This window comes from Oncorhynchus keta, unplaced genomic scaffold, assembly GCF_023373465.1.
Source record: "Oncorhynchus keta strain PuntledgeMale-10-30-2019 unplaced genomic scaffold, Oket_V2 Un_contig_8107_pilon_pilon, whole genome shotgun sequence".
NCBI lineage: Eukaryota > Metazoa > Chordata > Actinopteri > Salmoniformes > Salmonidae > Oncorhynchus > Oncorhynchus keta.
In genome coordinates, this window is record NW_026289864.1 from 282,930 (window position 1) to 305,000 (window position 22,071).

General features: G+C 45.3%; 1 protein-coding gene across 1 annotated transcript in view; it reads right to left on the reverse strand.

Moving 5' to 3' along the window:
- Window positions 1-22,071, reverse strand: part of LOC127926723 (staphylococcal nuclease domain-containing protein 1-like) — a gene marked incomplete at its 5' end in the record, with an annotated part of 298,204 nt that overhangs the window by 271,505 nt on the left and 4,628 nt on the right. The window contains one exon of the mRNA XM_052512234.1: window positions 21,805-21,946. Within this exon, the coding sequence (XP_052368194.1) occupies window positions 21,805-21,946 (142 nt within the window). The remainder of the gene's footprint in view (window positions 1-21,804; window positions 21,947-22,071) is intronic.

Genomic DNA, 22,071 nt, shown 5'->3' on the forward strand with positions numbered 1-22,071 from the left:
ACATCCCTCTCTACTTCCCCCTCTCTTCCTTCCACCTACATCCCTCTCTACTTCCCCATCTCTTTCTTCCACCTACATCCCTCTACTTCCCCCTCTCTTCCTTCCACCTCCATCCCTCTCTACTTCCCCCTCTCTTCCTTCCACCTCCATCCCTCTCTACTTCCCCCTCTCTTCCTTCCACCTACATCCCTCTACTTCCCCCTCTCTTCCTTCCACCTACATCCCTCTCTACTTCCCCCTCTCTTCCTTCACCTACATCCCTCTCTACTTCCCCCTCTCTTCCTTCACCTACATCCCTCTAAGTCCCCCTCTCTTCCTTCCACCTACATCCCTCTACTTCCCCCTCTCTTCCTTCCACCTACATCCCTCTCTACTTCCCCCTCTCTTCCTTCCACCTACATCCCTCTACTTCCCCCTCTCTTCCTTCCACCTACATCCCTCTACTTCCCCCTCTCTTCCTCCACCTACATCCCTCTCTACTTCCCCCTCTCTTCCTTCCACCTACATCCCTCTCTACTTCCCCCTCTCTTCCTTCCACCTACATCCCGCTACCTCCCCTTCTCTCCCACTCTTCTTCAATTGCAAGTCACAAACAGTAAAGTGAGAGGACGGTCAGAGAGGCTTGGAAATTGCATTAGAGCTTTTACATTTAAATTGAAATGGGCATAGAGAAAAAGTGAGATTGGATTAGCGAGGAAGAGGCGGGGTTGCTTTGCTACACATGAGTAACATTCTCACTGAGTGTTTATGCCTAGAATATTACAATGTTCTTTGAAAAACAGGTACATGTCTGGGAAGCTTTTACAGCATAGATACGTGGAGCAATAATAGTTCCTATATCAGTTCCTATTAAGAAACAAGATGAACAGAAAATTGATAAACTTGAAACAGAGCTCAAAACGCTGGAGAGGGAATATTGGTCCAATCCGAACAACATTTCTCTGGTAAATTTGACGAAAACCAAATACGGGCTGAAAATTCCCTGTACAGGTTGAAGCAGAGATGGTATGAATCAGGGGAAAAGGCAGCAAAACCGTTGGCCAGTCAATGGAAATCCAGAGAAACAGATCGGCAAATAGGTGGAATCAGAAAAAAGACAGGCAAGCTGATTACCAATCATAAAGAAACAATATAATTTGAGACTTCTATCAGGAACGTTCTACTTCAGACAGTCCTTTAGATATGCACAAAGCAGAGGCATTCTTTCAGAATCTGAGCCTTCCTAAACTAAAAGAGGAAGACAGGAACTGGATCGACTGTCCAATTACTTTGGAGGAATTGACCGAAACGATAAGACAAGCACCCACAGAGTTGGACTGGATACCCAGTGATTTCTACAAAAGGTTTGCAGAGCAGCAAAGCCCAGAAATATTGAAAACATCAATTGACACAGGTGAGCTCCCACCTTCTATAAGTGATGCAGCAAACATCCTAATCCCAAAAAAGGGAAAGGATCCCCTTGAGTGCGGGAGTTATTGTCCAATTTCCTTAATAAAGTCAATTCTGGCTATGAGGGTGAATCATATCATTAAGAAAATCATAAACCCAGACCAGGTAGGATTTGTGAAAGGCAGAACTTCATCTAACAATCTATTGCATGTCATCTGGAAGGCAAAATATTTGGATACTTCAGTGGCAGCCTTCTCCCTAGACGCAGAGAAAGCCTTTGATAGGGTGGGCTGGGACTACCTGCATTATACTATAAATACATACGGATTTGGACAGGGCTTTCAGAATATTATTAAACTTTTGTACAACGACCCCAAATCCATAGTAGTCACTAACGGACTACGATCATCTCCATTTTCAGTAGGACGAGGCACGAAACAAGGTGACTGTCTCTCGCCCCTCCTATTTATTATAGCATTAGAACCATTAGCCGAAGCCATTAGGCTGCATCAGTTAATCAAAGGGGTTAATATGGGAGGGAGAGAGAATAAACCACTGCTTTATGCAGACGACATATTACTAATAATGTCAGGCTCCCAACATATGGCCTTAACTGGACTTAATAAATGCATTTTCAGAGATATCAGGCTATAAAGTCAACTGGACCAAATCTGAAGTAATGCCGCTATCAAAACATTGTCTGAGAAATGACTTCCTCAGCTGGAGGTTTAAATGGGTCCTTAAAAACATGAAGTACCTGGGGATCGCTTTAAATCCTGGTCTGGAGAAGATGATTTCTGAAAACCTTGACCAACTACAGAACAAAATTCAAATACAGTTTAAGAGCTGGGATCAGCTAAAAATCTTATTATGGTGTAGGATACAGGTTATACAGATGGTCATTAGCATGTTACCACTATCCTTACCTGTCTATACCTTTACATCCAGAAGGAAAGTGATTACGGAGTTTGTTTGGGCCGGGAAAAGGGCCAGGATGGAACTAGAGAGATTACAGGAAACGACTGACAAGGGAGGATTAAAGCTCCCCGACATGCAATTATATCAAGAAGCCTTTGTAGCTGCCCAAATAGGCTCTCTTTACGGAGAACTCTAAAGAGGCCAATTTGGGTGGACATGGAGGAAGAAGTTAATGCCCCATTCGGAACATCAAATTATTTGAGCTAACAAAACGCGGGACTGCAGAATCCAATAATGTCCCATACAAAAAAATATATGGCGTCAGATACATGAGAGAGAGAAATCTTCACCTTTCCTGACAAACTCTGCTTCGTTATGGAACAACCCGACATTGAAAACAGGGGGACACATGGTTTTCTGGAAAGGTTGGTATAGAAAGGGGATAAAGAACATTGGTTGTCTATATCAAGAAAACTTGTTTTGAATACCTCTTTTGAATAAGGTCCAAGTATAATTTATAGAAACACGGCTTTTGGAGGCACCTCCAGCTTAGAGATTGTGTGTTTAAGGTAGGACAGAGTAACAACAAATTCCCTGTACATTCCAATAAGTGTTAAGATGTCATTTGCAAAGGTTTATATATATAGCCACCTTATAGGTGGGTTTAAGGGAACTAGTAAGGGCGTAAAAGCTTTATGGGGGAAAGACCTGGATGTAACCTTTGGAGCAGAGAAATGGAATAGAATAGTACAACAGATGCTCCTCCCTATGAGAGGTGCCCGAGAGTTCCATCGATTATGATTTTTCAACGCCGATACCGATTAAAATCGGACCATTTTTTAAAAATGTATTTGTAATAATGACAATTACAACAATACTGAATGAACACTTATTTTAACTTAATATAATACATCAATAAAATCAATTTAGCCTCAAGTAAATAATGAAACGTTGAATTTGGTTTAAATAATGCAAAACGTTTCAGTTCCTTTCTCAGAACATGAGAACATATGAAAGCTGGTGGTTCCTTTTAACATGTGTCTTCAATATTCCCAGGTAAGAAGCTTTAGGTTGTAGTTATTATAGGACTATTTCCCTCTATACCATTTGTATTTCATTAACCTTTGACTATTGGATGTTCTTATAGGCTCTTTAGTATTGCCAGTGTAACAGTATAGCTTCCGTCCCTCTCCTCGCTGGGCTCGAACCAGCAACACCAGCCACCATCGAAGCAGCGTTACCCATGCAGAGCAAGGGGAACAACTCCTAGAAGGCTCAGAGCAAGTGACGTTTGAAACGCTATTAGTGCGCGCTAACTAGCTAGCCATTTCACTTCGGTTACACCATATGCTTGAAGTCATTAACAGCGCAATGCTTGACGCACAACGAAGAGCTCCTGGCAAAACGCACTAAAGTGCTGTTTGAATTCATGTTTACGCGCCTGCTTCTGCCTACCAGATACTTCAGATACTTGTATACTCAGTCAGATTATATGCAACGCAGGACACGCTAGATAATATCTAGTAATATCATCAACCATGTGTAAATGACTTAAATGTAATGTAAATGTAGTTAACTAATGATTATGATTGTTTTTTAGAAGATAAGTTTAATGCTAGCTAGCACCTTACCTTGGCTTACTGCATTTTTAAAAAAGTAAAAATTAAAATCGGAAAATCGGCGCCCAAAAATTCCGATGTCCGATTGTTATGAAAACTTGAAATAAGCACCAGTGACTAGATCAATAAAAAAGTGGTCAGATGAAGCAGATGCTAAGCTACAGTTTTGCAGCACAGAATGTAATATGTTCCGGGATTCCTCCAACGGCATTGAGGAGTACACCACATCTGTCATCGGCTTCATCAATAAGTGTATCGATGATGTCGTCCCCACAGTGACTGCACGTACATACCCCAACCAGAAACCATGGATTACAGGCAGCATCCGCACGGAGCTAAAGGCTAAGAGCTGCCACTTTCAAGGAGCGGGACTCCAACCCGGAAGCTTATAAGAAATCCCGCTATGCCCGCCGACGAACCATCAAACATGAAAAGCGCCAATACAGGACTAAGATCGAGTCATACTTCACCAGCTGTGACGCTCACCGGATGTAGCAGGGCCTGCAAACCATTACAGACTACAAAGGGAAGCACAACCAAGAGTTGCCCAGTGTCACAAGCCTACGGACGAGCTAAACTACCTCTATGCGCACTTTGAGGAAAATAACACTGAAACATGCATGAGAGCACCACCTGTACCGGAAGACTGTGTGGTCACAGTCTAAGACCTTTAGTCAGGTCAACATTCACAAGGCCAGACGGATTACCAGGGCATACACTGCAAGCATGCGCTGACCAACTAGCAAGTGTCTTCACTGACATTTTCAAACTCTCCCTGTCCCGGGCTGTAATACCAACATGTTTTAAGCAGATCACCATAGTGCCTGTGCTCAAGACAACTAAGGTAACCTGCCTAAATGACTACCGACCCGTAGCACTCATGTATGTAGCCATGAAGTGCTTTGAAAAGCTGGTCAAGGCTCACTTCAAAACACCATCATCCCAGAAACCCTAGACCCACTCCAATTTGCATACCGCCCCAACAGATCCACAGATGATGCTGTCTCTATTTGCACTCCACACTGCCCTTTCACACCTGGACAAAAGGAACACCTATGTGAGAATGCTATTCATTGACTATAGCTCAGAGTTCAACACCATAGGGCCCTCAAAGTTCATTAATTTGCCTAAAACCCTGAGACTGAACACCTCTCTCTGCAAATGGATCCTGGACTTCCTGTTGGGCCGCCCCCAGGTGGTAAGGGAAGGAAACAACACATCCACCACGCTGATCCTCAACACAGGGAACCCTCAGAGGTGTGTGCTAGGTCCCCTCTTCTACTCCCTGTTCACTCATGACTGCACAGCCAGGCACGACTCCAACACCATCATTAAATTTGCCGATTACACAACAGTGGTAGGCCTGATCACCGACAACGACGAGACAGCCTATAGGGAGGAGGTCAGAGACCTGGCCATGTGGTGCAAGGACAACAACCGCTCCCCCAACGTAATCAAGACAAAGGAGATGATTGTGGACTACAGGAAAAAGAGAACCGAGCACGCACCCATTCTCATCGACAGGGCTGCAGTGGAGCGGGTCGAGAGCTTCAAGTTCCTTGGTGTCCACATCACCAACAAACTATCATGATCCAAACACACCATGTCAGTCGTGAAGTAGGCATTACAAACCTATTCCCCCTCAGGAGACTGAAAAGATTTGTCATGGGTCCTCAGATCCTCAAAAGGTTCTACAGCTCCACCATCGAGAGCGGTTGCATCACTGCCTGGTATGGCAACTGCTTGGCCTCCAACCGCAGGGTGCTACAGAGGGTAGTGCGTACGTCCCAGTAAATCACTGGGGCCAAGCTTCCTGTCATCCAGGACCTCTAAAACAGGCAGTGTAAGAGGTAGGCCCTGAAAATTGTCAAAGACTCCAGCCACCCTAGTCATAGAGGGTTCTCTCTGCTACCACAAGGCAAGCGGTACCGGAGCACCAAGTATAGGTCCAAGAGGGTTCTAAACAGCTTCTACCCCCAAGCCATAAGACTACCGAACATCTAGTCAAATGGCTACCCAGACTATTCACATTGCTGCCCACCTCCACACCACTGTCACTCTCTGTTGTCATCTGCGCATAGTCACTTTAATTAACTCTACCTGTACATAGAACCTCAACTAACCGGTGCCCCCGCACACGGACTCTGTTCCGGCACCCCCCAGTATATATTATTTTGTACTGCTTTAATTACTTGTTACTTTTATCTCGTATTCTTATCTGTATTTTTTGGAACTGCACTGTCAGTTAGGGGCTCGTAAGTAAGCATTTCACTGTAAGGTCTACAACTGTTGTATTCGGCGCATGTGACTAATAACATTTGATTTGATGATCCATTTGTTCTGTGACTGTCCAAGCTTACATACCTTTTGGCATAAGGTATACCTGCAAATCCTGCTTTGCTTTTACTGAATATCAATAAGGATATATGATCGACTGAGAAGCTCATGTTTAAACTGGCTAAAAGTTGCTCTAGCCACAGCCAAGAGTCATAATGAGACGCTGGAGGGAGAAGGACCCTCCCTCGTATAAGGAATGGTACATAGCCTTGGCAGAAAAAGCTTAATATGAAAGATTCATTTTATAAAATGAATGGTAAACTCGATAACTCTGGGGACATTTTCTCCAAGATTGTAATCTCTTTCTATCTGTAAAGGCCTGATAGACTACAGACATACATAGACGACTGGTAGGGGTACGGCCTTTTCTTCCGTTATAATAGTTGTTATGTGGGTGAAAACCGATAAGGTTGTTTCCTTTTCCCATCTTCTTTACTGTCCGGTGCCAGTCGGGGGATTGGACACACCTACCCATTCAAATGAGTGGCTGGGTGTGTCTGCGCTTTTGATTGGTACTGTATATCTGACAAGTTATTGTTTAGTGCTAAATGTAATTCAATTGCATTGTTATATCGTGAAAGGACACAAACTGATTACAAAATATATATATATAACCTACCAGTCAACAGCCAGAAAATGTGAAAATGTGGGCGGCAGGTCAGAGCTTGTGTCAATTTCTTCCCATTGCTACTTAATTTCACTCAGGAATTGAACTTGTAGATAGTTGGCGAATCCACTTTCTCTCCATCTCTGTATTTCCCCCTGCTTCTCTCCTTCCTTCCCTCTCTCTGCACCCTCTCCTTTCTTCCCTCCTGTCAGTTCCCTGTTGTATGGAACCCAGTGGTTGAGGAATGGGTGTGTGAGGCACAGCAGCTGAGGCTGGTATGGCATGGAGCTAGGAGCTGGGAGGCTGGTATGGAGTGGAACTAGGAGGCTGGTATGGCATTGAGCTAGGAGCTGGGAGGTTGGTATGGCGTGGAGCTAGGAGGCTGGTATGGCGTGGAACTAGGAGGTTGGTATGGCATGGAACTGGGAGGCTGGTATGGCATGGAGCTAGGAGCTGGGAGGCTGGTATGGCATGGAGCTAGGAGGCTGGTATGGCGTGGAGCTAGGAGGCTGGTATGGCGTGGAACTAGGAGGCTGGTATGGCGTGGAACTAGGAGGCTGGTATGGCGTGGAACTAGGAGGCTGGTATGGCGTGGAACTAGGAGGCTGGTATGGCGTGGAACTAGGAGGCTGGTATGGCGTGGAACTAGGAGGCTGGTATGGCGTGGAACTAGGAGGCTGGTATGGCGTGGAGCTAGGAGTCTGGTATGGCGTGGAGCTAGGAGTCTGGTATGGCGTGGAGCTAGGAGTCTGGTATGGCGTGGAGCTAGGAGTCTGGTATGGCGTGGAACTAGGAGTCTGGTATGGCGTGGAACTAGGAGTCTGGTATGGCGTGGAATTAGGAGTCTGATATGGCGTGGAGCTAGGAGGTTGGTATGGCATGGAGCTAGGAGATGGGAGGCTGGTATGGCATGGAGCTAGGAACTGGGAGGCTGGTATGGCATGGAACAAGGAGGCTGGTATGGCGTGGAACTAGGAGTCTGGTATGGTGTGGAACTAGGAGGCTGGTATGGAACTAGGAGTCTGGTATGGCGTGGAACTAGGAGGCTGGTATGGCGTGGAACAAGGAGTCTGGTATGGCGTGGAACTAGGAGTCTGGTATGGCGTGGAACTAGGAGGCTGGTATGGCGTGGAACTAGGAGGCTGGTATGGCGTGGAACTAGGAGGCTGGTATGGCGTGGAACTAGGAGTCTGGTATGGCGTGGAACTAGGAGTCTGGTATGGCGTGGAACTAGGAGTCTGGTATGGCGTGGAACTAGGAGTCTGATATGGCGTGGAACTAGGAGTCTGATATGGCGTGGAGCTAGGAGGTTGGTATGGCATGGAGCTAGGAGCTGGGAGGCTGGTATGGCATGGAGCTAGGAACTGGGAGGCTGGTATGGCATGGAACAAGGAGTCTAATATGGCATGGAACTAGGAACTGGGAGGCTGGTATGGCATGGAGCTAGGAACTGGGAGGCTGGTATGGCATGGAACACGGAGGCTGGTAATGGCATGGAACAAGGAGTCTAATATGGCATGGAGCTAGGAGCCGGGAGGCTGGTATGGCATGGAGCCGGGAGGCTGGTATGGCATGGAGCCGGGAGGCTGGTATGGCATGGAACTAGGAGGCTGGTATGGCATGGAACTAGGAGGCTGGTATGGCATGGAACTAGGAGGCTGGTATGGCATGGAACGAGGAGGCTGGTATGGAGCCAGTTGCCCATCCCTGACCTAGAGAAACCCTTATTGCACAAAAGCATATCAGCATCATGTAATCTGTCATCCATGCGTCTTGTCTGATCGCATCTCAGTATTCTCCAACCCTCACTGCCTCAGACCTGTCCGGATGGTGTGGAGGTCTGACAAAACAGTCAGTCAGAATAGGGGGGGGTTGGCCATAGATGTTAAACTAGTGATAACACGTTTTATATATTCTTATTCCATCTCGATGGATGTGACTGACTGTAGCCACATACAGGTGAGCCAGACGAGAGGAGTTGAGGTACAACAGGGCAGTAAATGAATGATCTTTCACCATGTCCCTTTATCCAGGTCAGACACTCATCCCATTCATTCACTATCAACAATGGATGACTGATACAAACCATTTCCCCCAACTTCACTCACAACAAGGAAGTTAACAGTAGACATTGCATACCACTGCTATGGTTAACGGAGGAAAAGGAAAGAATTGCATGAGGACAAAAAGAGAGATTGAGCGAGAACGAGAAAGCAAGAACAAGAGAGCAAGAGAGAAAAAGCCTGACAGTGAATAAAAGAGAGAAGATGTGAAAAAAATGAGTGACTGATATTGAAAAGAGATTCAATGTTTTTTTAGTCGAGACAAAAACAGGAAAATGCAACTATTTTTTTATTTTTTATTGTTTTGTCATTCATTAACAATTTACAAACGGGTGAATATTTTCCTTCTACAACAGAGCTAATCAAAAACATGAAGACGAGGAGAACTCCTTAATGAACTGCCTCATCAGACAACCAGAGAAATTCACAGGATCCTTTTTCATTATGCAGGTTTATGGGCCTGCTCCAGTCAGGCACAGGCGCACACACACACACACACTGCCTGGTTGCCGGCTAGTTCAGTAACACACAACCACACACGAGTCTCTGGGCTAAAAGCTGCTCCATCTCTCAGCTCCCAATTTCCAGGAAGTGAGTGAATCTCCATAAGCTGCAGTGCCACAGACAGAGAGACAGTTAAGCTAAAGTGAAACATCACTTATTTTTTAAACTTCATTTTCATCATCTCTAGCATCACCCCAACATCAACATTAGTGAAAATGGTGTGTTTCTATGTTTTCAATATGCCATTGAAACCAGCAGCCGATTTCTCTCATGTTCTATTGGTTTTAAACTTGCTTTGATTGTCCAGTAGCCAAGTGCACATTCACGTGTAGCCTACTGCCTTGTAGGCATCGCTGTGCTAATACTGTTAAGAAATAATAGTTCCCAAACATTTTAAAGATAAACATTCTGATCTAATGCATCAGACACGTTGCTTAAATTATTAATTAAAACATTTGTATTAAATTTAAGTATGTCGTCTACAGTAGGCCCACTGGTTGAATTTTGAATTTCGGATCCATTGTCCCAAAGTCTGTTTGGACTATTTCAATATAATTGGTCAACTTTACTACTATTGGGGATGGTAGATTGAAATAGGCTCATAGGCGGCATGTCCATAAGGCTAGGAATTAAATTGCCAAAATGATATACTCCCAAATTAGCCTACTCCCAATTAGCCTACTCCCAATTAGCCTACTCCCAATTAGCCTACTCCCAATTAGCCTACTCCCAATTAGCCTACTCCCAATTAGCCTACTCCCAATTAGCCTACTCCCAATTAGCCTACTCCCAATTAGCCTACTCATTGCATCCTCGTCTTGCATGTTCTGTTAAGATACATTACCATAATGTAAATGTGATTTCTGTCATTCTGAGCACCGTGGGGGAGACCCTAATCACATTACACAGCCAATGTATGTGGGTCTGGTATACTTCTCAAATGTCCGGTACATTAAAATGCTGACAGTCAATGTCCGGTTCATAATGGAAAGCCTGATTCATGTCAGTCACTAGTCAACTCCATTACACTCAAAAGTTACTTCAAATTCAACCAGTGAATGCTATCGATGGCAAGCTATGCTAGTGATTCTACCAGTTATTCTTAATGAGTGTTAGCATGCTAATAGCAAACCCCGTACACTAAAATATATACATTCAAGGGGTATGCAGTAGGTCGATAACGATATCACCAAAGTATGTTGTATAGGTCATTTCAAACAACATTCCCAGCTAATGAGAAAACTGTCACCGTTTTTAATTTAAGAGAATGAAAAAGACTGAAAGCAACCTTGGGGCTAATTTGTATAGGCACCAACAGCAGATTAAGGGATTGGTACATTCATACCCACCAGAAGGGCGTGGCCACTGTGAAACTTCCTTCCATGAGGGACTATCCCTGTTGTCTCCTTTCGTCCTATTTTTTTGTCCTATTGAACACAACACAGTTCTAGGCCTTCTGTTCTTTTCTCTTTTCCTCTCCATCTCCATGAAAGAAGAAACCCACTCCATCTCATCAAAGTTGCATGTGAATGAGAGGAGAGGAACATCCCCATTCCCCAGAGCACCCCTCCGGCCTCTCTCTCCCCCTCTCCCTCTACTCTTGGTTCTTTTAGGGAAAAGGAGCACTCCCCGTAAACCTCCGGAAGGAAAGCAAGTAGGAAAGGGGAGGGAGGCTTTGAGGTGCCTCCATGGAGTAGACAGGAGGAGCAAAGGGAGAGAAAAACAAGTCTCTCTCCAGCCTCCCTTTAAAATAAATATCAAACGGGGAACTCTGCTCACAAGCGTACGTGGTTCAGAGAAAGGGGTGTTTAACCTGAGGGGAGACAGTAGGGGATAGACCGAGAGAGAGCAAAACAATGCAGACCCAATAGCACCTAGCAGAGAAATAGGCCTACCTGCAAGGCATGACTCTGCATGTCGGAGCTCTTAAACGGGGTCTATACAGTCTACGCAAACAGAGCCCTTAAAGAAGCCTACTGGAATTGGTACATCCATATTTGGCATTTTGAATGAATGATTATAGGCATTATATACATTAATGTTGAATAGCGATATCACAAGTATAAACACAGTAAAGTACACACAAAGGGTTATGAACTAAATATTGTTTTAGACAACTGGGATGCAGCTTATGGACATGCCTGTATAGAACAGGTATTTTAGAAACCAGCTCTATTCTCCCACAGCTAGTGAAGAGGAACCCTTATTCTTGGTGAATAATAATACATCCACAAAGGGTCTGGTGCGGCGGTCTAAGGCACTGCATCTCAGTGCAAGAGGTGTCACAACAGTCCCTGGTCCGAATCCAGGCTGTATCACATCCGGCCGTGATTGGGAGTCCAATAGAGTGGCGCACAATTGGTCCAGGTTTCTCCGGGTTTGGCCGGGGTGGGACGTCATTGTAAATAAGAATTTGTCCTTAACCGACTTGCCTAGTTAAATAAATAATAAATAATTTTTAAAAAATAAAGTGTGTGTGTGCATTGAGGCTCCTACATCAAATCACATTTATTTATAAAGCCCTTTTTACATCCCCAACCTAAAATTGTTTGAGAAAGTTGCAAAAAAAAGTTGCTGCTATGTTACTTGCCTCAGGCTGCACACGCTGTTCTCTAATCAAGTGATCATACTTCACCCATCAGACTATTCTCAAAAACTTTATTAATGGTTACAATTTGTTTAGATTTCGAATGGGCCATTATCAAAAAATGGGCAGGAACTGGGGGAGGGGGGGGGGGAGAGATCCGTATGTACTCAAATAGAGAATGGAGCCCCTTTCCTTTCAATCATGCCAGGTAGGCTACTCCGGTTTTATAGTGAAGTGTGTGCTTAATATAAGCAACTGAGAAATAACTATAATTGCACCTGGGATCCTCTTTAGTAGCAACCTTAAAGTCTGCTTTCACAGAGGGTTGCATATCGAAATATGAGCTTATAGGAAGACTTATTTCACTCCACACATCAACCACTGTTTGATGAGCATTCAGCCTCTTGCTGAGCGACAGGTGATACTTCACCTAAACTCTAACATGCCTTCTCCATGTTCCTGCAGCTACCAAGAGTTCAACTTTGGAAACAAAGTGAAATCTGTTTGGGAACATCAATAGTAACTTGCTTTCACAACAAAACATATTACATTAAACTGTTCAAAGCCCCTCTCTCTGCACGCTGGAGAAAGGAATGAAGGAGAGTGAGGAGAGTGGTGAGATTCTGTAGCTAAAGTTAGTGTCAGCCTATTAATTATGAAGATAAAAAAATGCCCTAGTACTAGACTTTTATAAATCAAATAGCAATTGAAAACGCCCTGCACAATCAACAAACCAACAGCCTCACCTAGGCCTATAAGTCCACACGCAAAAGGCTAGACCAAGTAAGTGCCGAAGACATCTTAAATCGGTTTTTCTTCCGTGCGTAGGCTATCATTAACCCTAACCCTATCTATTATATAACGGCACAAGCATTATTTTTCATTGCGTTTATTGGGGGATGGGATAAGCAGGCCTAATGCGTATGCATACCTTCCAATATGGTGTTTTGAATTAATACTCACCATTTCATTGTGTTCGGCTTTGAAACATCCAGAACGACCATGTTCTCCCCTCAGTTTTAACCAGTTGTTGAACTGCTTTGAATTGATCATCACAGTAAGGTGAGTTTTAAAAGCATGATACTGTTTTGATGATGTGTTGATGTGATTTTGATTGACAATAGAGCGCTGAGTACCAGGCCATTAGTGTCCTGAATGCATAAGAGGAGATTACCGTGACTCAACGGTCATGTGGAATTTGACTGTGGTCATGACTGCCGGTGTGACGGTAATAAGGTCACTGCAACAGCCACAGTATGTCACACACACAGAGAGAGAGACACACACAGTGACAGAGACAGAGAGAGTGTTTCTCAAAATGCATACTGCCGTGCTCGGAGCACAGGTCCAAATCAAAGTATGTGAAACGGAGCACGATTTCTTGAAATCAACGAAGGCAATTATTTCAGCTGAAGCGAGAGAAAATACACTACAACTTCGGAATGAAATGTTGCCTATTCACATCTCATATGTTGGGGGCCTGTTCGGTCCTCCCTTTCCTATAGTCCACGATCAGCTCCTTTGTCTTGCTCACACTAAGGGAGAGGTTGTTGCCTACCTATCTGGTTAGCTACATTATTACGAATCACACACAGCTGATAGTTGTGAAGTAAAACGTTTGATTTGTGTATATACGGTTTTGTCTCAATTGCCATTGTTATCCTGTCTGGAAGACGATTCAGTGAATGAGTAAGTCCATAGTAAATCAATAGGGCTAGCTAGCTAGCCAGCCACAAATAATTGGTAGCTATCCATAGAAAATGTAAATTTGTGTTGCATTGCATAACATTGGTTTTAGGTCATTTTTGCATGTTTAACTAGTTGGCTAGCTAGATTATTACTATTCACATTACTAGTTTATAATTATGAAGTAAACCATTTTCTTTGTGTATATTGTGTTTTGTCTCTGTTGCCATTGTGCTGGCTGGAAGAAGGTTCAGTGAACGGGGAGGTGCAGCGTGAGGTAATACAGTAGAGGGTGGAGCAGCGTGAGGTAATACAGTAGAGGGTGGAGCAGCGTGAGGTAATACAGTAGAGGGTGGAGCAGCGTGAGGTAATACAGTAGAGGGAGGTGCAACGTGAGGTAATACAGTAGAGGGTGGAGCAGCGTGAGGTAATACAGTAGAGGGAGGTGCAGCGTGAGGTAATATAGTAGAGGGAGGTGCAGCGTGAGGTAATATAGTAGAGGGTAAGTGCAGCGTGAGGTAATACAGTAGAGGGAGGTGCAGCGTGAGGTAATACAGTAGAGGGAGGTGCAGCGTGAGGTAATATAGTAGAGGGAGGTGCAGCGTGAGGTAATATAGTAGAGGGGAAGTGCAGCGTGAGGTAATACAGTAGAGGGAGGTGCAGCTTGAGGTAATATAGTAGAGGGAGGTGCAGCGTGAGGTAATATAGTAGAGGGAGGTGCAGCGTGAGGTAATATAGTAGAGGGTAAGTGCAGCGTGAGGTAATACAGTAGAGGGAGGTGCAGCGTGAGGTAATACAGTAGAGGGAGGTGCAGCGTGAGGTAATATAGTAGAGGGAGGTGCAGCGTGAGGTAATATAGTAGAGGGGAAGTGCAGCGTGAGGTAATACAGTAGAGGGAGGTGCAGCTTGAGGTAATATAGTAGAGGGAGGTGCAGCGTGAGGTAATACAGTAGAGGGAGGAGCAGCGTGAGGTAATATAGTAGAGGGGAAGTGCAGTGTGAGGTAATACAGTAGAGGGAGGTGCAGCGTGAGGTAATATAGTAGAGGGAGGTGCAGCGTGAGGTAATACAGTAGAGGGAGGTGCAGCGTGAGGTAATATAGTAGAGGGGAAGTGCAGGATGAGGTAATACAGTAGAGGGAGGTGCAGCGTTAGGTAATACAGTAGAGGGAGGTGCAGCGTGAGGTAATATAGTAGAGGGAGGTGCAGCGTGAGGTAATATAGTAGAGGGGAAGTGCAGCGTGAGGTAATACAGTAGAGGTAGGTGCAGCGTGAGGTAATATAGTAGAGGGAGGTGCAGCGTGAGGTAATATAGTAGAGGGAGTGGCAGCGTGAGGTAATATAGTAGAGGGAGGTGCAGCGTGAGGTAATATAGTAGAGGGGAAGTGCAGCGTGAGGTAATACAGTAGAGGGAGGTGCAGCGTGAGGTAATATAGTAGAGGGAGGTGCAGCGTGAGGTAATATAGTAGAGGGGAAGTGCAGGATGAGATAATACAGTAGAGGGAGGAGCAGCGTGAGGTAATATAGTAGAGGGGAAGTGCAGGATGAGATAATACAGTAGAGGGAGGAGCAGCGTGAGGTAATATAGTAGAGGGGAAGTGCAGGATGAGATAATACAGTAGAGGGAGGTGCAGCGTGAGGTAATATAGTAGAGGGGAAGTGCAGGATGAGATAATACAGTAGAGGGAGGAGCAGCGTGAGGTAATATAGTAGAGGGGAAGTGCAGCGTGAGATAATATAGTAGAGGGAGGTGCAGCGTGAGGTAAAGCAGGGCTCTTTGGTGTCAACAGGTAAAGCATCAGACTTCCACAATAAGCAGACCTCAAGAGACAAGACACTTCTGTCTTAAAGGATTTATGTCCATTTAGTATGGCGCCCAGGAATGCTCACTCAACTAGACACGCACACAACCTCTCTGGAGAGCCTCCTCCCAATCCAGTTGAATTCCTGCCTGACATTACAAACAGACTGGCCATTACACGGACGATCTGGCCTCGACAATCCCATCCATATGTTCTAGAGATGTGGAAACCTCCACTACATATGTGATTGTGAATAGCCTATATGAAGGGGTCTTGAGGGTGAAGGGCGTCTGGTGTTCAACATCAACAGATCAAAATGGCTTCCTATTCCCTTCAAGAAAGTCTTCACCCCTTGACTTTTTACACATTGTGTTGATTGTTTGTCACTGGCCTACACACACAGCCCAGAATGTCAAAGTGGAATATGCTTTTTGAAATGTTTACAAATTCATTCAAAAATAAAAAGCTGAAATGTCTTGAGTCAATAATTATGATTGGTGAAATTCACTGAAAACCCTCACTAACACACGGTTATATTTACATTATTGCAAATGTCCTGTAGCCCACTACCACCAATCAACCAACATTATAGACTAATATTCCATTTCAGTTGTTGCAGGATTTTGTTGTGACAATATAGGTCAAATTAAAGTAAGTAGTGCTCACAAGTCAAAAAGGTTTCCCGAAAATGGTGCACAATTGTGTACTGCGTCATCTATTTCGGATGATTTTGTAAATATATTTTTGCAATTTGTATGATATGTTACAATATCCAATATGAATTTTATTTTTTACAGATTTCTAATGAATCTTTACGCTCATATACAGAGCCTTCAGAAAGTATTTACACATTTTGTTGTGTTACAGCCCGAATGTAAAATGGGTTCATTTGAGATGTTGTGTCACTGGCCGACACACAACACCCCATAATATCAAAGTGGAATTATGTTTTTAGATTATTTCTCAAATGAATTACAAATGAAAAGCTGAAATGTTGAGTCAATTAGTATTCAACCCATTTGTTACGGCAAGCCTAAATAAGTTCAAATAAAAACGTGCTTCAGTCACATAAATTGTATGGGCTGTGTGTGAAATAATAAGTGTTTAAATAATCATTTGTTCTTCTACACTGAAGTTGCTTACCAAGAAGACAGTGAATGTTCCCAAGTGGCCAAGTTACAGTTTTTACTTAAATCTACTTGAAAATCTAGCAATAATCAACAACCAATTTGACAGAGGTTGAATATTTTGTTCAAGACTAAAACGGGCAAATGTTGCACAATTCAGGTGTGGAAGGATTTTAGAAACTTACCCAGAAAGATTCACAGCTGTAATCGCTGCCAAAGGTGCTTCTACAAAGTATTGACTCAGTGGTGTGAATACTTGTGTTAGTGAAATTTTTCTGTATTTCATTTTCAATAAATTTGAAAAATGTATTTTCACTTTGTAATTATCGGTTAGTGTGTGTAGATGGTTGAGGGGGAGAACAAAAATTATGAAATCCATTTTGAATTCAGGCTGTAACACAATGTGTAATAAGTCAAGGGGTATGAATACTTTCTGAAGGCACGGTAGTGCACTACTTTTCATCAGGGCCCTGGTCAAAAGTAGTGCACTAAGTAGGAATAGGGTGCCATTTGGGATGCAGGCCGTATGTCATTTCACACATACAGAGGGAGATAAAACATGGGAGAGATAACTTTCGTGTTAGTAGATACAAGTATGTGGTGTAAAGGATAACAGGGGGTAGTTATGTTATGCCAACAGTCCCACATAGCAGGGGTCTCTAACCTTAATAAGAACCACAGAGGTGCACATGAACTCTGAGCAATACACACACATACAATGGACAACACACACACACGGGACACACACATACAATGTACAATACACAACATACACACACACACACACAGACGTAGCACAGCATCCAAGGCAAAGTCATGACCACACAAACCCACAGGCAGCAATAACACACACACACACACACACACACACACACACACACACACAAAAAAAAGGAAGAAACTATTAGACACGCCCCCACACCGTTCCAGGAAAGGTGAGGGTGGTCAGGATGCGGTGCGGTGGCTAACCATAACGGAATCACCTCATATTAAAAAAGGGAGCAGGGATCGTTTGTATCAATCAGCATTAATCTGACCTTAATGTGTTTATTAAAGACAACATGAACTGTCATTTCCTAGCAGAAAACCTTTTTACCGGGGAACAACCTTAATCAAATAAACCCAGGCTCTGTGCCATAATGTGCTTATTGTCATATGGTAATAACCACTGATTGAATACAATCATTTCCAATGACAGAAAACACACGCACGCAAGTGTGTGCGTGTGTCAAGTTATAATGTCAGATTTCCAACCAGTCTTAATAAAGGCCTAGGTGGCTTGATGGAGGCGAGAGGGTCAAGTCAAAATGCCTGGCAGAGAAAATAATTAATTACAAAAACCAATGACCAGGGGGAAAGACATTTAGAAACAAATGACCAAATGAATTAAAACATTAACAATGGAAGACATGCACAATTAAACCGGGGATGATGCGATCATGAATAAATGGTGGCGTCCTGTTGGGAAATGAATGAAGTGGGTTCTTCTTTTGTTTAGTCAATGACAGAGCTGAAATAGAGACCGATAGATAGATGCCTGGATTAGATGTAATGCTTCTGTTACGGCTAGTTGAGTAAATGGAGTCTCATCTAATCTAAAACACACAAGCATTCCTGCTATCGACCGATTCGGATCTAAATTGTCTGCACAAATCAACCTGAGCTGCCAGACAGAAAGTATAAACACAACCATAACCAATCTACAGTACATTGTAGCCTATATTTCTCTTGCAACTGTCACTCTGCTTGTTTCCCGGGCACAAAATGGTCACCTCATACCCCAAATGCTCCCTAGACCAGGGCTCTACAACCCTGTTCCTAGGTAGGTTTTCAATCCAGTCCCAGTTGTAACTGACCTGATTTATTTTAGCAAGCAACTATTTTCTAGAATCAGGGGCACTAGATGAGGGTTGGAGCAAAAACCTAGAGGACGGTAGCTCTCCAGGAAGAGGGTTGGAGAGCCCTGCTTTTGACACTGATTTGCAATCAGTCACCTGGCTTGGCACAAAATGACAGACGAGGCAGAGTGGGGAGATCGCTGGCAGGGATCAGCTGGGGGGGGTCAATGCCCGCATGAGGTGAAAGGTCACATCAGCTACACGCCATCCCAATGGTGCCAGGGGGCGGTTGGCGTGGTTTCACCAGACCCCTGTGGACCTTCGTAGTGAAGGACTGCTAACAGCTGGGCGCGCCGTTAGCTCTGACATCAGACACCGTGACCTCTGAACTGGGGCCGCGACGCTGCACTTGGCTTGATATGTCTGGCACACACACCTCTCCTCACATACTGTACACACCCACCCACCCTCTCCTCACATATCGTACACACACACCCACCTCTCCTCACATACTGTACACACACACCCACCTCTCCTCACATACTGTACACACACACCCACCTCTCCTCACATACTGTACACACACCCACCTCTCCTCACATACTGTACACACCCACCCACCTCTCCTCACATACTGTACACACACACCCACCTCTCCTCACATACTGTACACACACACCCACCTCTCCTCACATACTGTACACACCCACCCACCTCTCCTCACATACTGTACACACCCACCCACCTCTCCTCACATACTGTACACACCCACCCACCTCTCCTCACATACTGTACACACCCACCCACCTCTCCTCACATACTGTACACACACACCCACCTCTCCTCACATACTGTACACACCCACCCACCTCACATACTGTACACACCCACCCACCTCTCCTCACATACTGTACACACACCCACCTCTCCTCACATGCTGTACACACACCCACCTCTCCTCACATACTGTACACACCCACCCACCTCTCCTCACATACTGTACACACCCACCCACCTCTCCCCACATACTGTACACACCCACCCACCTCTCCCCACATACTGTACACACCCACCCACCTCTCCTCACATACTGTACACACCCACCCACCTCTCCTCACATACTGTACACACACACCCACCCACCTCTCCTCACATACCGTACACACCCACCCACCCTCTCCTCACATATCGTACACACCCACCCACCTCTCCTCACATACTGTACACACCCACCCACCTCTCCTCACATACTGTACACACCCACCCACCCACCTCTCCTCACATACTGTACACACACACCCACCCCCTCCTCACATACTGTACACACCCACCCCCTCCTCACATACTGTACACACCCACCCACCTCTCCTCACATACTGTACACACCCACCCACCTCTCCTCACATACTGTACACACCCACCCACCTCTCCTCACATACTGTACACACCCACCCACCCACCTCTCCTCACATACTGTACACACACACCCACCCCTCCTCACATACTGTACACACCCACCCACCCCTCCTCACATACTGTACACACCCACCCACCCCTCCTCACATACCATACACACCCACCCACCCTCTCCTCACATACCGTACACACCCACCCACCTCTCCTCACATACTGTACACACACCCCCACCTCTCCTCACATACCGTACACACCCCCACCTCTCCTCACATACTGTACACACCCCCACCTCTCCTCACATACTGTACACACCCACCTCTCCTCACATACTGTACACACAAAACACACCCACCCACCCCTCCTCACATACCATACACACCCACCCACCCACTCCTCACATACCGTACACACCCACCCACCTCTCCTCACATACTGTACACACCCACCCACCCCTCCTCACATACCATACACACCCACCCACCTCTCCTCACATACTGTACACACCCACCCACCTCACATACTGTACACACCCACCCACCTCTCCTCACATACCATACACACCCACCCACCCTCTCCTCACATACCGTACACACCCACCCACCTCTCCTCACATACTGTACACACACGCCCACCTCTCCTCACATACCGTACACACCCCCACCTCTCCTCACATACTGTACACACCCCCACCTCTCCTCACATACTGTACACACCCACCTCTCCTCACATACTGTACACACACAAACACACCCACCTCTCCTCACATACCGTACACACCCTCCCACCCACCCACCCTCTCCTCACATACTGTACACACCCACCCACCTCTCCTCACATACTGTACACACCCTCCCACCCACCCACCCACCCACCCACCTCTCCTCACATACTGTACACACACACAGACACACACACAAACCTCTCCTCACATACTGTACACACCCCCACCTCTCCTCACATACTGTACACACCCACCTCTCCTCACATACTGTACACACACAAACACACACACACACACACCTCTCCTCACATACTGTACACACCCACCAACCTCTCCTCACATACTGTACACACCCACCCACCTCTCCTCACATACCGTACACACCCACCCTCTCCTCACATACCGTACACACCCACCTCTCCTCACATACCGTACACACACACCCACCTCTCCTCACATACCGTACACACACACCCACCTCTCCTCACATACCGTACACACACACCCCTCTCTCCTCACATACCGTACACACACACCCACCTCTCCTCACATACCGTACACACCCCCACCTCTCCTCACATACCGTACACACCCCCACCTCTCCTCACATACTGTACACACCCCCACCTCTCCTCACATGGGGCGGCAGGGTAGCCTAGTGGTTAGAGCATTGGACTAGTAACCGAAAGGTTGCAAGTTCAAATCCCCGAGCTGACAAGGTACAAAATCTGTCGTTCTGCCCCTGAACAGGCAGTTAACCCACTGTTCCTAGGCCGTCATTGAAAATAAGAATTTGTTCTTAACTGACTTGCCTAGTAAAATAAAGGTAAAATAAAAATAAATTAATTTAAAAAATGTTGCTTACAGAGTTAAAAGACTGATGACTAATAGTCTAACCAGGCACCGCTCCAATCGCTGAGGTACCAACAAGATGGGCTGAAAGACACGTCGCCCTGTTAGCTCCTAGCACAAGCATTTCACAGTACCTTATATCCTGCTGTAAACTGTGTATGTGACATATACATTTGATTTGTGAGTAACTGGAAGGACGGTGGAAGAAAGTTAGCTAAACCAGGATGTAGTTAGCTAAACCAGGATGTAGTTAGCTAAACCAGGATGTAGTTAGCTAAACCAGGATGTAGTTAGCTAAACCAGGATGTAGCCTAATGGCCCTCGCGGATGGACTACTTACCGGCGAGGAGGAAGGTGATGAGGCAGGTCTCTTTGGGCATGTAGAGTTTGAGGCGGGAGCCACTGAACACGTATTCTACCACTGCCTCTGAGCGGCCCGCTCTCTGGAGGAAAGGCAGGAACTGCTTGGCCTTCTGTGTTTCCTGGAGAAGAAAGAAACATGTTCAGAGTAGCAGCTTCACCCTAGAAATGCAGATCTTCATGTCAATTGGATGGTCTGATAGTTGATCATACACCTCAGTCTTAGTCCATCCACTTCATATGCAGA